The sequence below is a fragment of the Vanellus vanellus genome (genome assembly GCF_965231255.1).
Source record: "Vanellus vanellus genome assembly, contig: HAP1_SCAFFOLD_33, whole genome shotgun sequence".
Lineage (NCBI taxonomy): Eukaryota > Metazoa > Chordata > Aves > Charadriiformes > Charadriidae > Vanellus > Vanellus vanellus.
This window is the reverse complement of record NW_028128339.1, coordinates 756,042-769,072: the sequence shown is the minus strand read 5'-3', so window position 1 is coordinate 769,072 and position 13,031 is coordinate 756,042. Positions and strand designations below refer to the sequence as shown.

Genomic DNA, 13,031 nt, shown 5'->3' with positions numbered 1-13,031 from the left:
GCCTTTGGCTTTTCTTTTGAGGAGAAAAACGCAGTCTTGCTTGCAGCAAGAGAAGCCCGAGCCTGGTTGGGCTGAAGTCGAAGCTTCACCCTTGCAGGTTCTTGAGGGCCTTTGGAGGTTGGTGGTGGCCATGTCCTGTGGCCAAGTGCCATCTAGTGAGTTCTGCAGGTATCACGTTTGGAGAATGAAACTGGCTGTGATCAAAAGTGTGGAGTTGGGTTCCCCCACCCCACCCCACTCCACCCCCAGTTTGGAAATCCCTTTTTTAATTTTATTGTTTCGAAAGGAACCACAAGAACAAAGCAGGAGGTTTGGTTTTGGTTTGAAACACTCAACTCTCTCCCCTTTTAGTAAATCCTTCCAGACTCACAGTATATACAATACAGGTGACATTACAGGTGGTTTTATTTGGGTATGGGAATAAAAACCTCCAAGTCCGTGTTTTTAGGGCTGTGCCTGGAGGAGGAGACACACGGAGGTGTGATGCTCTTGGGCTCGCGTGGCGCAGGGATGGGTGATGACTGGGAGGACGTAAGGGAGCTCTCCTCACCTGGCCCCAACTTATATCTTCTTCTCCTCACTAAACAGAGACAAGACGAGGAGGCGGTGATTGACCAGGGAAGAACGAGCACCATTGTCAATATTCACTATGAGAAGGAGGAGCTGGAAGGTGAGTCGGGAGAGGTGCCACCAGTCCCACGCGTTTTCCCGTCGCGCAAAGTCCCTGCTGCGTCCCGTGCTCAGCATACGCATCACCTGCAGCGAAACGTGGCGTGCTTCTAAATAAACAAGCACATTTATTTTCACATTGTTTTAATATTATGGCTTTTAGACAGAGGGGAAAAAGCCCCCGTGGCATCTGCGGTGTGAGCGTTGGCCACAGAGCTTGGTAGTTCCCAGCTTGTTTTCTCAGAGGCTGCTCTTGGCTTGGAGAGGTCAGGAGAATAAGTTGATGGCTGCAGACACAGGGCTGTGATTTTCTTTTTTTTTTGTTCCAGACTTCATTATCACAGGACTGATTGGATATCCTCTTGTTGCCTTGTGCCATACAAAGATTTTAAAAATAATTACCTTCTGTCGCTGCTTAATGAGCAGGCCTGAGTGTTGTCCAGCCGAAGCTGGAATTTTAGACAAGGGTTGATACTTTCAGGGCACTTTTAGGTGACCTGGAGCCATCGCTTGTTGTTGCTCTGTTGTTGCAAAGTTAGAGTAAAACAGGCTTGGAAAAAGGGAGGGGTCTCTGACATTCGGGGATGCAGTGAAACTAAAACGAAGAGAAGTTGGTGTTTCCTCCTGGGATGGATGTGCTGGTTTAATCGTGGCAGCGGCGTCAACCGTCTCCGCAATATCGAGAGTGATGCGAACACTGCTTTTTTCGCAGGCCACCGCACCCTGTCCGTGGGCGTGCGGATGCCTCTGGTGAGGCAAAGCCACCGGTGCCACCGGCACCACCGACCCCACCGCCAGAAGCATCAGAAGAAGGAAAGGGAGAAGGACTGTGCCCCGACGGAGCAGGGCTACCACTGTAAGTCCCGCCGCAGCGTTCACGAGCCTTCTCGGGGCTGCATGGGTGCCGGGGTCCTCTGCAAGCAGGTCTGTGTGGCTGATTTGTGTGGTTTGCTGTTCTTCTGAGGGAAAGTGGCGTTATTTGGGAGGCAGTTGAAGGCATAATGGATTGAGGCTGGTCTTCCTTAGAGGGATCCTGCCATTAAAAATGGAAACGTGGGGAAGGAAAGTGGCCCGTCCTTATGCAGAGGTGGAACAGATGCTTCTCCTTCTCCGTGGCTCTGTGCAAGCCCGGCCAGACCCGGGGGAGAGGGGCTAGCCCAATATTTAGGGCTGAACTGGTGCTGATCGATGGCCACTTTGTGTGTGAGCGTGATGGGTCGAATGCAGGTGTGGTAACGGGATTTATCTTCTGCCCCCAGACACCCCATCCCAGCGGGTGCAGTTCATCCTCAGCACCGAGGAGGACGAGCAGCACGTTCCCCACCACTTGTTCACTGAGCTGGATGAGATCTTCCTGAAGGAGGGTGAAGATGCCGAGTGGAAGGAAACGGCAAGGTAAATCCCTGCTGCCGGCTGCGGTGGCAGCTGTGGGCTCTGCCTTCCGCTCTCCGGGACGCGAAGCTTTTGCAGCTGCAGGTGCCGATGCGCGGAGCCTTCTCCTCTTGCCGCCCCGTAGCTGCACCAAAGGGGTTGCAGAGCTGAGGCTATTTTCTTGCAACGGGGCTGATCGTGCCCGATGTCCGCAGGTGGCTGAAGTTTGAGGAGGACGTGGAAGATGGTGGTGAGCGCTGGAGCAAGCCCTACGTGGCCACGCTGTCCTTGCACAGCCTCTTTGAGCTGCGGAGCTGCATCATGAACGGGACAGTGCTGCTGGATGTTTGTGCCAACAGCATCGAAGAGATCGCAGGTACTGAGCGCACTGCGTCCCGCCGGGAACGGCCGAGCTCAATTTGCCGCGGTGCCCTTCACTCCCATATCAAGCCCTGCCCAAATGGCACGTCCTTTTCCAGAACCTCCGCTGTGTTTTTAAGTGGTGGGTTGCTTTTTGGATGTAGACTGGGTGTACAACAGTCACATCAGCTTTTTCTCCCAGTATGGGAGCCTTTTGAAAGCAATTTGTGGGGTCAGAGAGGCGATTAGAGAATATTCTCCGGCCAGAAAGGAGTGTCAGGGCTTGGCAGGCTGCTCTCAGGAACACGGAGTCTGCGTAAGAGCTGAACCTCCTTAAATAAACTACTTACTACAAGCTGTTTCCTCCCGTTCTTTGTTTTGGTTTTTTTTCCTATTGCCTTAACATCCAGGATTTAAGAGCTTTAAAGGCAGAGTTTATCTGGCAGGTGACCAAGCAGCATATTTCTGTGGGGAAGATAATTGAAGTTAATTGAAAAAGCGGCTTTGGAGAAATTATCTTTGACTGGCAGGTCTCCATTCAGCCCTTGCAAGAGCTGGAGAAATCGGAGCCGTTATTAGCACGTTTCTCCCCGGGCTTGCCAAATTGCAGTCGATGGGCAAAGGAAACTCTGGGAAAGTCTGTGATAGAGATTGCTTATAATTTGTTGAAATGTGTCGAGTCTAGAGAGTCTGTCTAGAAACGCCAGATCGGGCAAAAAAATGGCATTATCTAGGATGGGGAATAATTATCTGAGCGGAGTGATGAATAAGCACTTTGATGATGGCTTTTAGCAAAAGAGAATTCTTCCTTTCGCTGCAAAGGCTGAACTGCATTAAAACGTCTTGCTAAGCAAGGCTGAGCCCGCGTTAGGGTATCCTGCGTGGCGCAGCCTTCGCCGGGGGCTTGAGGGGTCGGGGCTTGGGGACTTTCTGCTCTGACGGCTTCGTTTCCCGTTGCCATCTCCAGATATGATCCTGGGCCAGCAAGAGCAGTCCGCAGAGTTTGATGAGTGCACGCGGGCGAAAGTTCGAGAAGTGCTTTTGAAGAAGCATCACCATCAGAACGAGAAGAAAAGAAACAACCTTCTCCCCATCGTCTGCTCATTTGCTGACATGAGCAAGAAGCAGTTAGACGTGCATCCCCTTGGCAAGCCAGGTGAGGGTTCCTGTAGGGTTTGGTACCCAGTGAGGGTTTCTGCCAGGCTTTGGCACCAGGTGAAGGTTTCTGCAGGGCTTTGGCCCCATTAGACTTCTCCCGGCAAAGGAGAAGTGTCCCGATTGCTCCTTGCCTGTCTTTCTCAGTGTCTTTCTTTCTCCTCCCAACCCAAACACTCACTCCTCATCCATCTCCCACCACTGCAGAAGCTAAAAATGGGGTGAACCATGACAGCCATCCGATGGATCTAAGCAAGGTGAGACACTCGTAGCTTTCTTACGCTTTTAGGCCAGATTTGCTCTTGCAAACTTGGCTGCAGAGTGTTCTGCAGAGTGCTGTGGGCTTTGCTTTTGGGGTAATGGCTGAAAATCCCTTGTCGTGCCCAGGCGGAGCTGCGCTTCATGAAGAAAATTCCCACCGGGGCTGAAGCGTGCAGCGTGCTCGTAGGAGAGCTGGATTTCCTTCGCCAGCCCATCGTGGCATTTGTCCGCCTGAGCCCAGCTGTCCTCCTCTCGGGCATGATGGAAGTTCCCATCCCAACGAGGTCTGAATGAGAAGCGCAAAGTTTTTATTTAAAAAAAAAACACCACAACAAAACACCAAATTCATGCATCAGTTGGGCGTCCCAGGGGAACACAGCCAGTGGGAGCAAGCACGTTTCTCCCACCCACATCTCCCTGCTTTCATTCCTCCCTTCCCTGCTGGAGCTTTTAAACCCATTGGCCAATTTTAATGAAAGTTGGTCCAAACCTCAAATTTGTGTTTGGTTTTGATGCGTTTCAAATTCATCACCGGAGTCGGTGAGCCTACACGTCCCCCCTGGAGCCACGCTCTGGGCTGGGAGCTCCCAGGGATTTCCTTGGGCGCCCTTTGAGTGAGGCCATGTTCTTCTCTCTCATTTTGGTTTTCTTGCCTAGGTTCCTGTTTGTTTTGCTTGGACCAGGAGGAAAAGCCCATCAGTACCATGAGATCGGCAGGTCCATGGCTACTATCATGACGGATGAGGTGTGACGAGATAAGAGATATCTCTGGGTCATTTTTTTGGGGCTTCACCTCTCCCTGTCTCTGTAGTAGTGAGGAAGAGGGTTTGTTGTCTCTCTTAGCTGCCTGCAGGAGGCTAAAATCCCACCTGGGCTGCAGCCCGCGCCTCATCCTTCTCCCCAGGGTCCCCAGCATGCTGTCCCCAGTGGTGGCATTGCCAGGGCCAGTGAAACTTCTCCTCTTGAAGCAGAAGGCTGTGGTGTGCCATGGGGGACGGGAGCCTGGTGGAGATGGTTACAAATACTGTGATGCACAGATTTTTCCTTTGGGGGGAATATTTCCTGCCACTTCCAACAGGCAATTTGGGGGAAATGACCTTGCATTTAGCCAAGAGCTTATTGCACTGGTTAGGACATCCGAGATGGGTCATGCTCTCACCAGGTTGTCTCCTACGGCAGGTTTTCCACGACGTTGCCTATAAAGCCAAGAACCGGGCTGACCTGGTGGCTGGCATCGATGAGTTTCTGGATCAGGTCATGGTTTTGCCGCCAGGAGAGTGGGATCCCTCCATCCGAATTGAGCCCCCGAAAAACGTCCCTTCGCAGGTGAGTGCTGCGGCAGAAGGAGGCACGAGGAGGACAGGCAGGAGGGCAGCACAGCTGGGGGTGCTGCTCAGGGGCCCAAATTCACAGGTCACGTACCCAGCCCAAAAAGCAAAACAAGCCAGTGGCTGCAAAGACATATCTTTATCTTATTTGCATTTTAACAGGAAAAAAGGAAGTTGCCAGAAGCTCTCGATGACAGCGCTTCTCACAGCAAGCTGGAGAAACACAGCGGTCCTGAACTGGAGCGGACAGGAAGGTGTGAACTGAAATAGTTTGGTGGGGTGTTTTTCTGTTTGCCCCTAAAATCTGAGTGTGCACCTCCCTTCTAGCAGAGTTTTGGGGTTAACTGGGTCAGTGAAGGGGCTCCAGGTTCCCAGCTTGGTCCCCTGGGCTGGGTGGGTGGGACATTTGGGCAGCTGGGCTGAGCCGCAGCATGGTTGCACACAGGTTTTCTTGCTTTGGGGTGGAAGCAGATGTGTAAGTACCTCCAGGTAGAGCTCTGCTGCTTCTCAAAGTGAGGGACTGTTGCAATAAGAGGGGACGGGCTCTCAGGTTTGGTCTCCTTTTCTTTTTGTTGGAGGGGTTTTTTGTATGCCTCAGTTTCTACTGGGGCTAAAATGGGAGAAGGAGACTTCTTTTTAGCAATGGAAGTTACTCTGTGCTTGTGATTGTCCTTCCTCAGCCAAGAAAACTCAACGCTGTCTTCCACGAAAATGTTGTTTTGTTTTTTTTTTCCTTCCTCCAGGCTCTTTGGCGGTTTGATCCGGGATGTGAAGCGAAAAGCCCCCTGGTTCTGGAGTGACTTTCGGGATGGTCTGAGCCTGCAGTGTCTGGCGTCCTTCCTGTTCCTCTACTGTGCCTGCATGTCCCCCATCATCACCTTCGGGGGACTGCTGGGGGAGGCGACCAACGGCCACATAGTGAGCACCTCTCTCTGTTGGGTGGCACGGGGGAGGACAACACTCATGCAAAAGTCCTTGCTGCAGTGAATTTGCACTTGTTTTTTTCCCCCTAATGATTTAATTACTCGCTGCTGCCTCTCTTCCCCGGACAGAGTGCCATGGAGTCGCTGCTGGGCGCATCCATGACCGGCGTGGTGTATTCCCTCTTTGCTGGCCAACCTCTCACCATCCTCGGCAGCACCGGCCCCGTCCTCGTGTTCGAGAAGATCCTCTACAAATTCTGCAAGTAAGGCTGGCTTCTGCGGCCAGGTGCTGCGAGCGCCTTTGGAAGAAGGCAGGGATGGAGAAAGGATGTTTTTCTTAGTGGTAGTTGGTAGATTTAAGTTGTCTTCTGTGTCACAGACATCACGCGCTGCTGCTTTAGTATGTGACGGTGCAGGAGCCCTCAGTCTCTGAAGGATGGATGGGTGGTTCGGGTTTTTTAGGGTTAAAGTGAAAGAGCAGGAGGAGGAGAAACCACAAGGATGTGGATGCCCGAGATGGGCTGCACAGGGAAGATGAGACAAATGACTCTGGTTTGGGAATGAGGGAAGATTTGCTTTCCTCTCAGTACAAACTCGGGCACTTTTTTGTATGATTTTTGCTGGAAGTGGAAATATATTTTACCCACATATCCAAAGAGTTTTCTGGTCAAATGTTTTGATGATTTTTGAGAAAGCAGGAGCTTTTCACGCGAAATGGATATTTTCCATGACAGTCTTTTTGTTGTGGCAACTGTGATGGGAGATTAACCCCCTTATTGCAATTAAATTTATTATGAAGCCCCAACTTGCTGGCAGCAGGTAACTGGGTGCAAACCCAGCCGGTTTCGCTGTTAGGGCATTGGGGTGATGTGGGAGAACACCACCTTCCACAACAGGGACCTGACCTCAATTAGCCTCCGAGGCATTAACACAAGGTCATTGTTAAATAAGGATTAATTAGCCTCTCCTCCTGCGGGCCCACACCCTGTGCCGCAGTCCCAAGGCTGTCTGTCGTAGGACCGGAAACTGCATTTACCATCCGCAGCCTTGACACGCTCCTGAATTGCTGCCGACTTTCCCCGAAGGAAGGCACGGCTCGGAGTCTCTTGCTGCCCTCTCCACCCTGCGTTTTCTTTTGCTTTCCCAGGGACTACGCGCTCTCTTATCTCTCTCTCCGGGCATGCATCGGGCTGTGGACCGCCTTCTTCTGCATAGTGCTGGTGGCCACCGATGCTAGCTCTTTGGTGTGCTACATCACCCGCTTCACCGAAGAAGCCTTCGCCTCCCTCATCTGCATCATCTTCATCTATGAGGCTCTGGAGAAGCTGAGTCACCTGCGAGAGACCTACCCTGTGCACACGCACAGCAAGCTGGACTTCCTCACCATCTCCTAGTGGGTTTCTTCCTCCTAAAGTGCCGCTGCCCCTTGGCAGGAGCTCAGGGCTGCACCTCCATCGCCTTCCCCTCACCCCTGTCTTGGCTTCTCTCCTCCCAGCTGTAAGTGTGAGGCACCGACCCATCCCAGCAACGAAACCCTGCAGTTCTGGGAGAGCAACAAGATCAATGTGTCTGGCATCACCTGGGAGAACCTCACGGTGACTGTAAGTGCCCCGAGTCACTGCTTCCTCGTGCCGCGGCCGCAGGGTCCAGGGGCACTGGCCTGGTGCAAAGCTCAGAGCCCTTCAGGTGATGGTGGGCTTCAACTTGTGCCAGTGCTGCTCTGAAAAGTCATTACTTCAGTGTGTTTAACCTCCTTGGGCCTGGGAAGGAGAGTTCACCTCATCCCTGACATGGTGGGCAATAACTGTTATCCTCAGGACAGCGGTTCTGTCTGGGAGCAAGGTTCAGTGGGTGCTTTGGTTATTGGAGAAGTTGGAGGACTTAAGTTCATGCTTGAAGGCTGTAATTAGCTTCCTTCATTGGTTCCTAGTAACTCCAGGCCTTGCTTTCTTACTCAGCGCTGTCTGAAGGTACGTGCATAAACTTGCATGTCTGAGCAGCCCCTTGGGCCATTGTTGCTGGAAGCAGAGCTCAGGCACAGGGTGGGACGCTCTTATGGACATCTTCACCCCCCTTGGCCGTGTCCTGTGAGCCCGACCCTGGGAAGGGACAATTTGTCTCTTCTCCTTTCCTGTCACTGTTGTCTTAGCCCTCCTTCCCCGTTCCCTCTTTCACTCTCCCCAAGAGTTCCCAGTGTTTCCTTCCCCTCTGGTGTCTTCTTCAGCCACGGTTACCTGCTGTTCAAGCAGAGGATGTGCCATAGGTCTGTGGTACAGTGTCCCATCACATCTCCTCTCTCCGCTGTCTGTGTAGTTCCATGTGTCACTTATTCAGCTGCTGTTGATCGTTAAATATAAATCTCCGCTAGCTGCAGCAGTCCCGAGGTCACAGATCTTGGAGCAAGATCCTCCAATCCCCCTAGTTATCCGAGGTTTCCTTGACGCATGTGCACTACCTTTGTGTCCTGATGCTCTGTTTCCCCAGGAATGTCGGTATTTGCATGGAGAGTTTCGTGGACCTGCCTGTGGACACGATGGCCCCTACACGCCCGATGTCCTCTTCTGGTGCTGCATCCTCTTCTTCTCCACCTTTGTCCTGTCGGGCTTATTGAAGAAGTTTAAAACCAGCCGCTACTTCCCGACCAGAGTAGGTAGAAGACGGTGGCCAGCAGCAGTCTCCACACTCATTTCCCAAAATGGCTTTCCCGGAGCACTAAGCAGTGTTTGCCACCGCTTGGTCAAACTGGGAAATATTGGACCTTGAAGGCCAAACTTGGATGTCTCTCACTCATTTCCAGGAGTGCAAAACGATCGTAGCGTTTCCCACCTGCCTCGTGACCTGCCCCGGAGTGGTTTTTTCCCCAGGCAGTGGGAAATCGGTCTTCCAAAGTTGGTTGTTTGTTGTATTTTCATTTGTGTTTTTTTTCACCTTGTGTGCCCAAGGGGAAAGTTGATTCAAATGAGGAACTGCCATAGAAAAAGACACAAAAGACACTGTTTCTTCCTTTTGAGGAGCAAATGATGCCTCAGTGCCTTATTCCCATTGTAGCTGTGAGTGCAGCTGTAGTGGCAGACGTCTGTTTCATTATTTTTTAATATTTATTGGCTTTTTTTTTAAGTTTGAATTTAAACCACCCTTTTCCACCTAATTAAACTTTTTTTATTGCCTGACACCAGATCTTGCAGGTACAAACACAGCAACACTATCCAAACGAGGGATTTGGCTGCATCTTCTCAGAGTGGTGGGAATTTGTTAACCAGCCTTAATGCTGTTGATGTCTTTAACTTTTCCATCTCACGGTATGGCCCCGTTTGTGCTGTCCCTTTCAGCTCTGCTTTCTTGCCCCAGGTACGGTCCACAGTCAGTGACTTTGGTGTCTTCCTCACCATCGTCATCATGGTCCTCATTGACTTCCTGGTTGGGATCCCATCGCCGAAGCTCCACGTCCCCCACATGTTCAAGGTAATGGGGTGTTTTGGTGTGGAGCCGCTTTCGGCCCTTGGGGATGCCACAGGGTGATGCTGGGACAGGACAGGGCTGAGTCTGGGGATGCTGGTGGTGTTACCATCTCCTCTTCCACCTCCGAATGCATCGTTTCCTTCTGGAAAGAAGACGCCAGCCCCAAAACTTGATACCTACAGAAGTATCTATAGGTGCTTGCGACGAGGACGCTGGCACTGCTGAACCCCGTAGGAGAGGGTGACACGAAGGCAGGGCCAGGAGATGAGGCGGCACAGCGATGGAGAGGAAAATCAAAGCCAGTGAAGTGGCTGGGCTGGGAGTTGATCCTGATGTGTGTTTTGGCTTTGTTGCAGCCTACCAGAGACAACCGCGGGTGGTTGGTCAACCCCATAGGGCCCAACCCTTGGTGGACGGTGTTGGCCGCGCCCATCCCAGCTCTGCTCTGCACCATCTTGATATTCATGGACCAGCAGATCACGTCTGTCATTGTCAACAGGAAGGAGCACAAGCTGAAGGTAAGGGGTTGCAAGAGCTGACCCCATCCCCACCCCACTCTGGGCTGCAGGTGTGGGGAGAAGCTCCTATGCCAAGTGCTTTGTGAAGGCGTTGGTTTGGGACAAGGTCAGGCTGTGTGGCAGGATGCTCTGCTGGATTAGTGATGTCACAGGGAGCAAACGAGGGCAGTTCAGATGAGCAATCTTTTGGAGGAGCAAATTAATTTTCGAGCACTATAGAAGCGTGTTTTTGTTTCAGAATGCCAGCAGGAGCTGGGGGAACGAACTGTTTTGACGCACTGCCAGGGATAACTCGGGGTCACATCTTGCTTACAAGCAGTAGAAATTTCTTTATGAATGAAAATAGTCTGTTTGTTTGTGTGTTTGTTTGAGAAGTAGCTATTGCACAAACCTCCCAAATCCACTTGGTCTGAACTCCTGCCAGATTTTCATGCAAGGTGCTTGCGCAAAGACCGGATCCATCCTTATTTTTGCCAATTCTTCTCTTAAATTTTCAAGAGGGTGACTTGCGCCCAAGTAGGGTTTGAGTCTGAGTCGCGACGTTGTCCTCGCTCTTGTGCTGTGGGATGCTCTGTTCCTTGTTTTGCTGCCCACAGAAAGGATGCGGGTACCACCTGGACCTTTTCATGGTGGCCGTGATGCTCGGGGTGTGCTCCGTGATGGGGCTGCCCTGGTTTGTGGCTGCGACTGTCCTGTCCATCACCCACGTGAATAGCCTCAAAGTGGAGTCTGGCTGCTCAGCTCCAGGAGAACAACCCAAGTTTCTGGGGATACGAGAGCAGAGAGTCACCGGCTTGATGATCTTTGTGCTCATGGGCTGCTCTGTCTTCTTCACTTCGGTGTTAAAGGTAAGAGGAAAATGCAAAACGCCCAACAAGCGTGAGCTTTCTGGAAGTTATACAAAAACCATCCCCTCCCTCCAGGCCTGAGTCGGTGTGGAGCAGAGGAGGAGGCGATCCCAAACCTTGAGGCTTGGCCCACAGTGGGAACCAGCCTCAGTTACCCTTTCCAGCCCTTCACACCCCAGTTTGGTGTCCTCGAGGCAAGCGAGCAGGACAACTGCTTTAATTCCCAGGTGTCTCTCAGGCCCACCTGTGTTTATGGGTTACGATGAAGCGGATTCAGACCAGTACACTGCTGTCTTTCAAGCAGGCAGCACCTTATGGGATGCAATTGGCTCCCCCAAATGCCTCCCAACAGCCTTTCCCAGTAGCTAAACACACCAAAATCATCCCCGTGGGCTTCCTTGTGTGTTCCTCCCTGTTACGGTTTGAGAGACCCATAACAATTTGTTGTCATTTAGACAATCATTCTATCACCCGATGACCCCTCCCCACCTGGGAAAGGGAAATTGGGAAAAACAAGAAAACCCAAGAGCTGAAGTATAAACAGATTTAATAGAATAAGATTAGATAATTAACATTAACAGCACTAAAGAACTGATATTGATCCCGACACCAGTACAGAATATGCAAAGATTATACTCAGCCAATTCTATCAGTAGGAAGCTGTGCACTCCCAGCAGTGGACAGCTAATGTGGGACACTGCGAGTGCTATGGCTTCAGGAGGAAGGGAAGGCCTCAGGGCTCCGGCACCAGGGCACGAAGTTCTCAGGATGGCAGCCATCAAGGGAGAGAGAGAACTTCGCAGCAAACTTTCTAATTTATAATGAGTGTGACGTTGATGGTATGAAATAATCCTGTTGGCAGCTTGGGTCAAGTGCCCGGGTCTCGCTCCTCCTCATCCCTGCACCTGGCGAGCTCGAAAACGCTGAGACCTTGAGACCCACACACCATAGCTGGCTGTAAAGTAAATATTTTCACAAATTCAGACACTGGAGTCTTCTAAAAAAGTGCAGTTTTCCCAAGCATTAGAAGAGAAATTAGTCCTGTGTCTCTCAAACCAGGACACTCCCACAAAGTCGTCACAGCTCTAGGCTAAAAGGAGGCACTTTGCTTTTGGGTGTTGCCGCAAGAATGTGTAGAAATGTTCTTCTGCCATCACAGAACGTGGCGTACAGTAGCATGGGTGAAATGGCCTATTTTCCTCCAACCTTTCAGGAAAATAGGATTATTCTAATGAAACGTAACTCAGAAGCTCAGCCTAAAGCAGAGCATTAACTCACTCGCACGCACAAAACCTCTACGGGTTAAGAGGTGACACATCTCCAACCCTGTGGAAACTGGAAAGCTTTAGGCAATTTTAGGCAGTGCCTCTAGAAGAGAGCAGTAATACTGAAAAAGCAATTAAAAAAATAAATTATTGCATTCTTTTTTTTTTTTTAATTTCCCAGTTTATACCCATGCCTGTGCTTTACGGTGTCTTTCTCTACATGGGCGTGTCGTCGCTCAGAGGGATTCAGGTACGGACTTTTACAGCGTGCAGCTCCCTGCTGTGTCATCTCCAGAGACGCAGGAAAAAAGCAGTGGTGTGGGAGAAAACCTCCCCAAAAGCAGGCAGTGAAAGTATTTTGTATAAGGAGAAGATTGGTGGGGGCACAGGAGGTACGTAGGGCGGGAGGACCAGGCAAGTTCAGCGCGCTCTGCGTCACGGTTTGGGACAGGGCAGTGTTTGGTGTGGTGAAAATGGGGGAATTCAGTGCAAAGCGAAGACAATTTCTACTACCGGTGGGAATCCTCGCTGGGGGATTGAGTGGGCTGAGAAATGCCAAATAACAAACAGAAGAATAGAATATATTAAAAATATATTTTTATAGAAGAACAGGGAGGGGGGGTGAGATGGTCTGAGGAGGACCTGGGGGTGCGGACTGATGAGAAGCTCACCGTGAGCCGGCAATGCGCGATTGCAGCCCAGAAGGCCGACCGCATCCTGGGCTGCATCAGCAGTGTGGCCGGCAGGGCGAGGGGGGATTGTGCCCTCTGCTGTGCTCTGCTCTGGGGAGACCCCCTGCAGTGCTGCCTCCAGCTCAGGGGCTGCAGCACAGGAGAGACATGGACCTGGTGGAGCGGGGCCAGAGGAGGCCCCG

The 13,031-nt window shown here is 51.4% G+C and overlaps 1 protein-coding gene across 1 annotated transcript in view; it reads left to right on the top strand.

Annotated features, from left to right (window-relative positions):
* Nucleotides 1-517: 517 nt before the first annotated feature.
* The window catches only part of LOC309684574 (electroneutral sodium bicarbonate exchanger 1-like), a gene marked incomplete at both ends in the record, with an annotated part of 378,865 nt that continues 366,351 nt past the window's right edge, over nucleotides 518-13,031 (top strand). The window contains 20 exons of the mRNA XM_082500461.1: nucleotides 518-531; nucleotides 591-670; nucleotides 1,382-1,525; nucleotides 1,929-2,064; nucleotides 2,256-2,416; nucleotides 3,368-3,556; nucleotides 3,703-3,812; nucleotides 3,943-4,100; nucleotides 4,474-4,561; nucleotides 4,996-5,142; nucleotides 5,307-5,398; nucleotides 5,888-6,062; nucleotides 6,197-6,330; nucleotides 7,215-7,460; nucleotides 7,563-7,668; nucleotides 8,552-8,713; nucleotides 9,416-9,529; nucleotides 9,883-10,044; nucleotides 10,641-10,892; nucleotides 12,339-12,407. Of these exons, the coding sequence (XP_082356587.1) occupies nucleotides 518-531; nucleotides 591-670; nucleotides 1,382-1,525; nucleotides 1,929-2,064; nucleotides 2,256-2,416; nucleotides 3,368-3,556; nucleotides 3,703-3,812; nucleotides 3,943-4,100; nucleotides 4,474-4,561; nucleotides 4,996-5,142; nucleotides 5,307-5,398; nucleotides 5,888-6,062; nucleotides 6,197-6,330; nucleotides 7,215-7,460; nucleotides 7,563-7,668; nucleotides 8,552-8,713; nucleotides 9,416-9,529; nucleotides 9,883-10,044; nucleotides 10,641-10,892; nucleotides 12,339-12,407 (2,739 nt within the window). The remainder of the gene's footprint in view (nucleotides 532-590; nucleotides 671-1,381; nucleotides 1,526-1,928; nucleotides 2,065-2,255; nucleotides 2,417-3,367; nucleotides 3,557-3,702; nucleotides 3,813-3,942; nucleotides 4,101-4,473; nucleotides 4,562-4,995; nucleotides 5,143-5,306; nucleotides 5,399-5,887; nucleotides 6,063-6,196; nucleotides 6,331-7,214; nucleotides 7,461-7,562; nucleotides 7,669-8,551; nucleotides 8,714-9,415; nucleotides 9,530-9,882; nucleotides 10,045-10,640; nucleotides 10,893-12,338; nucleotides 12,408-13,031) is intronic.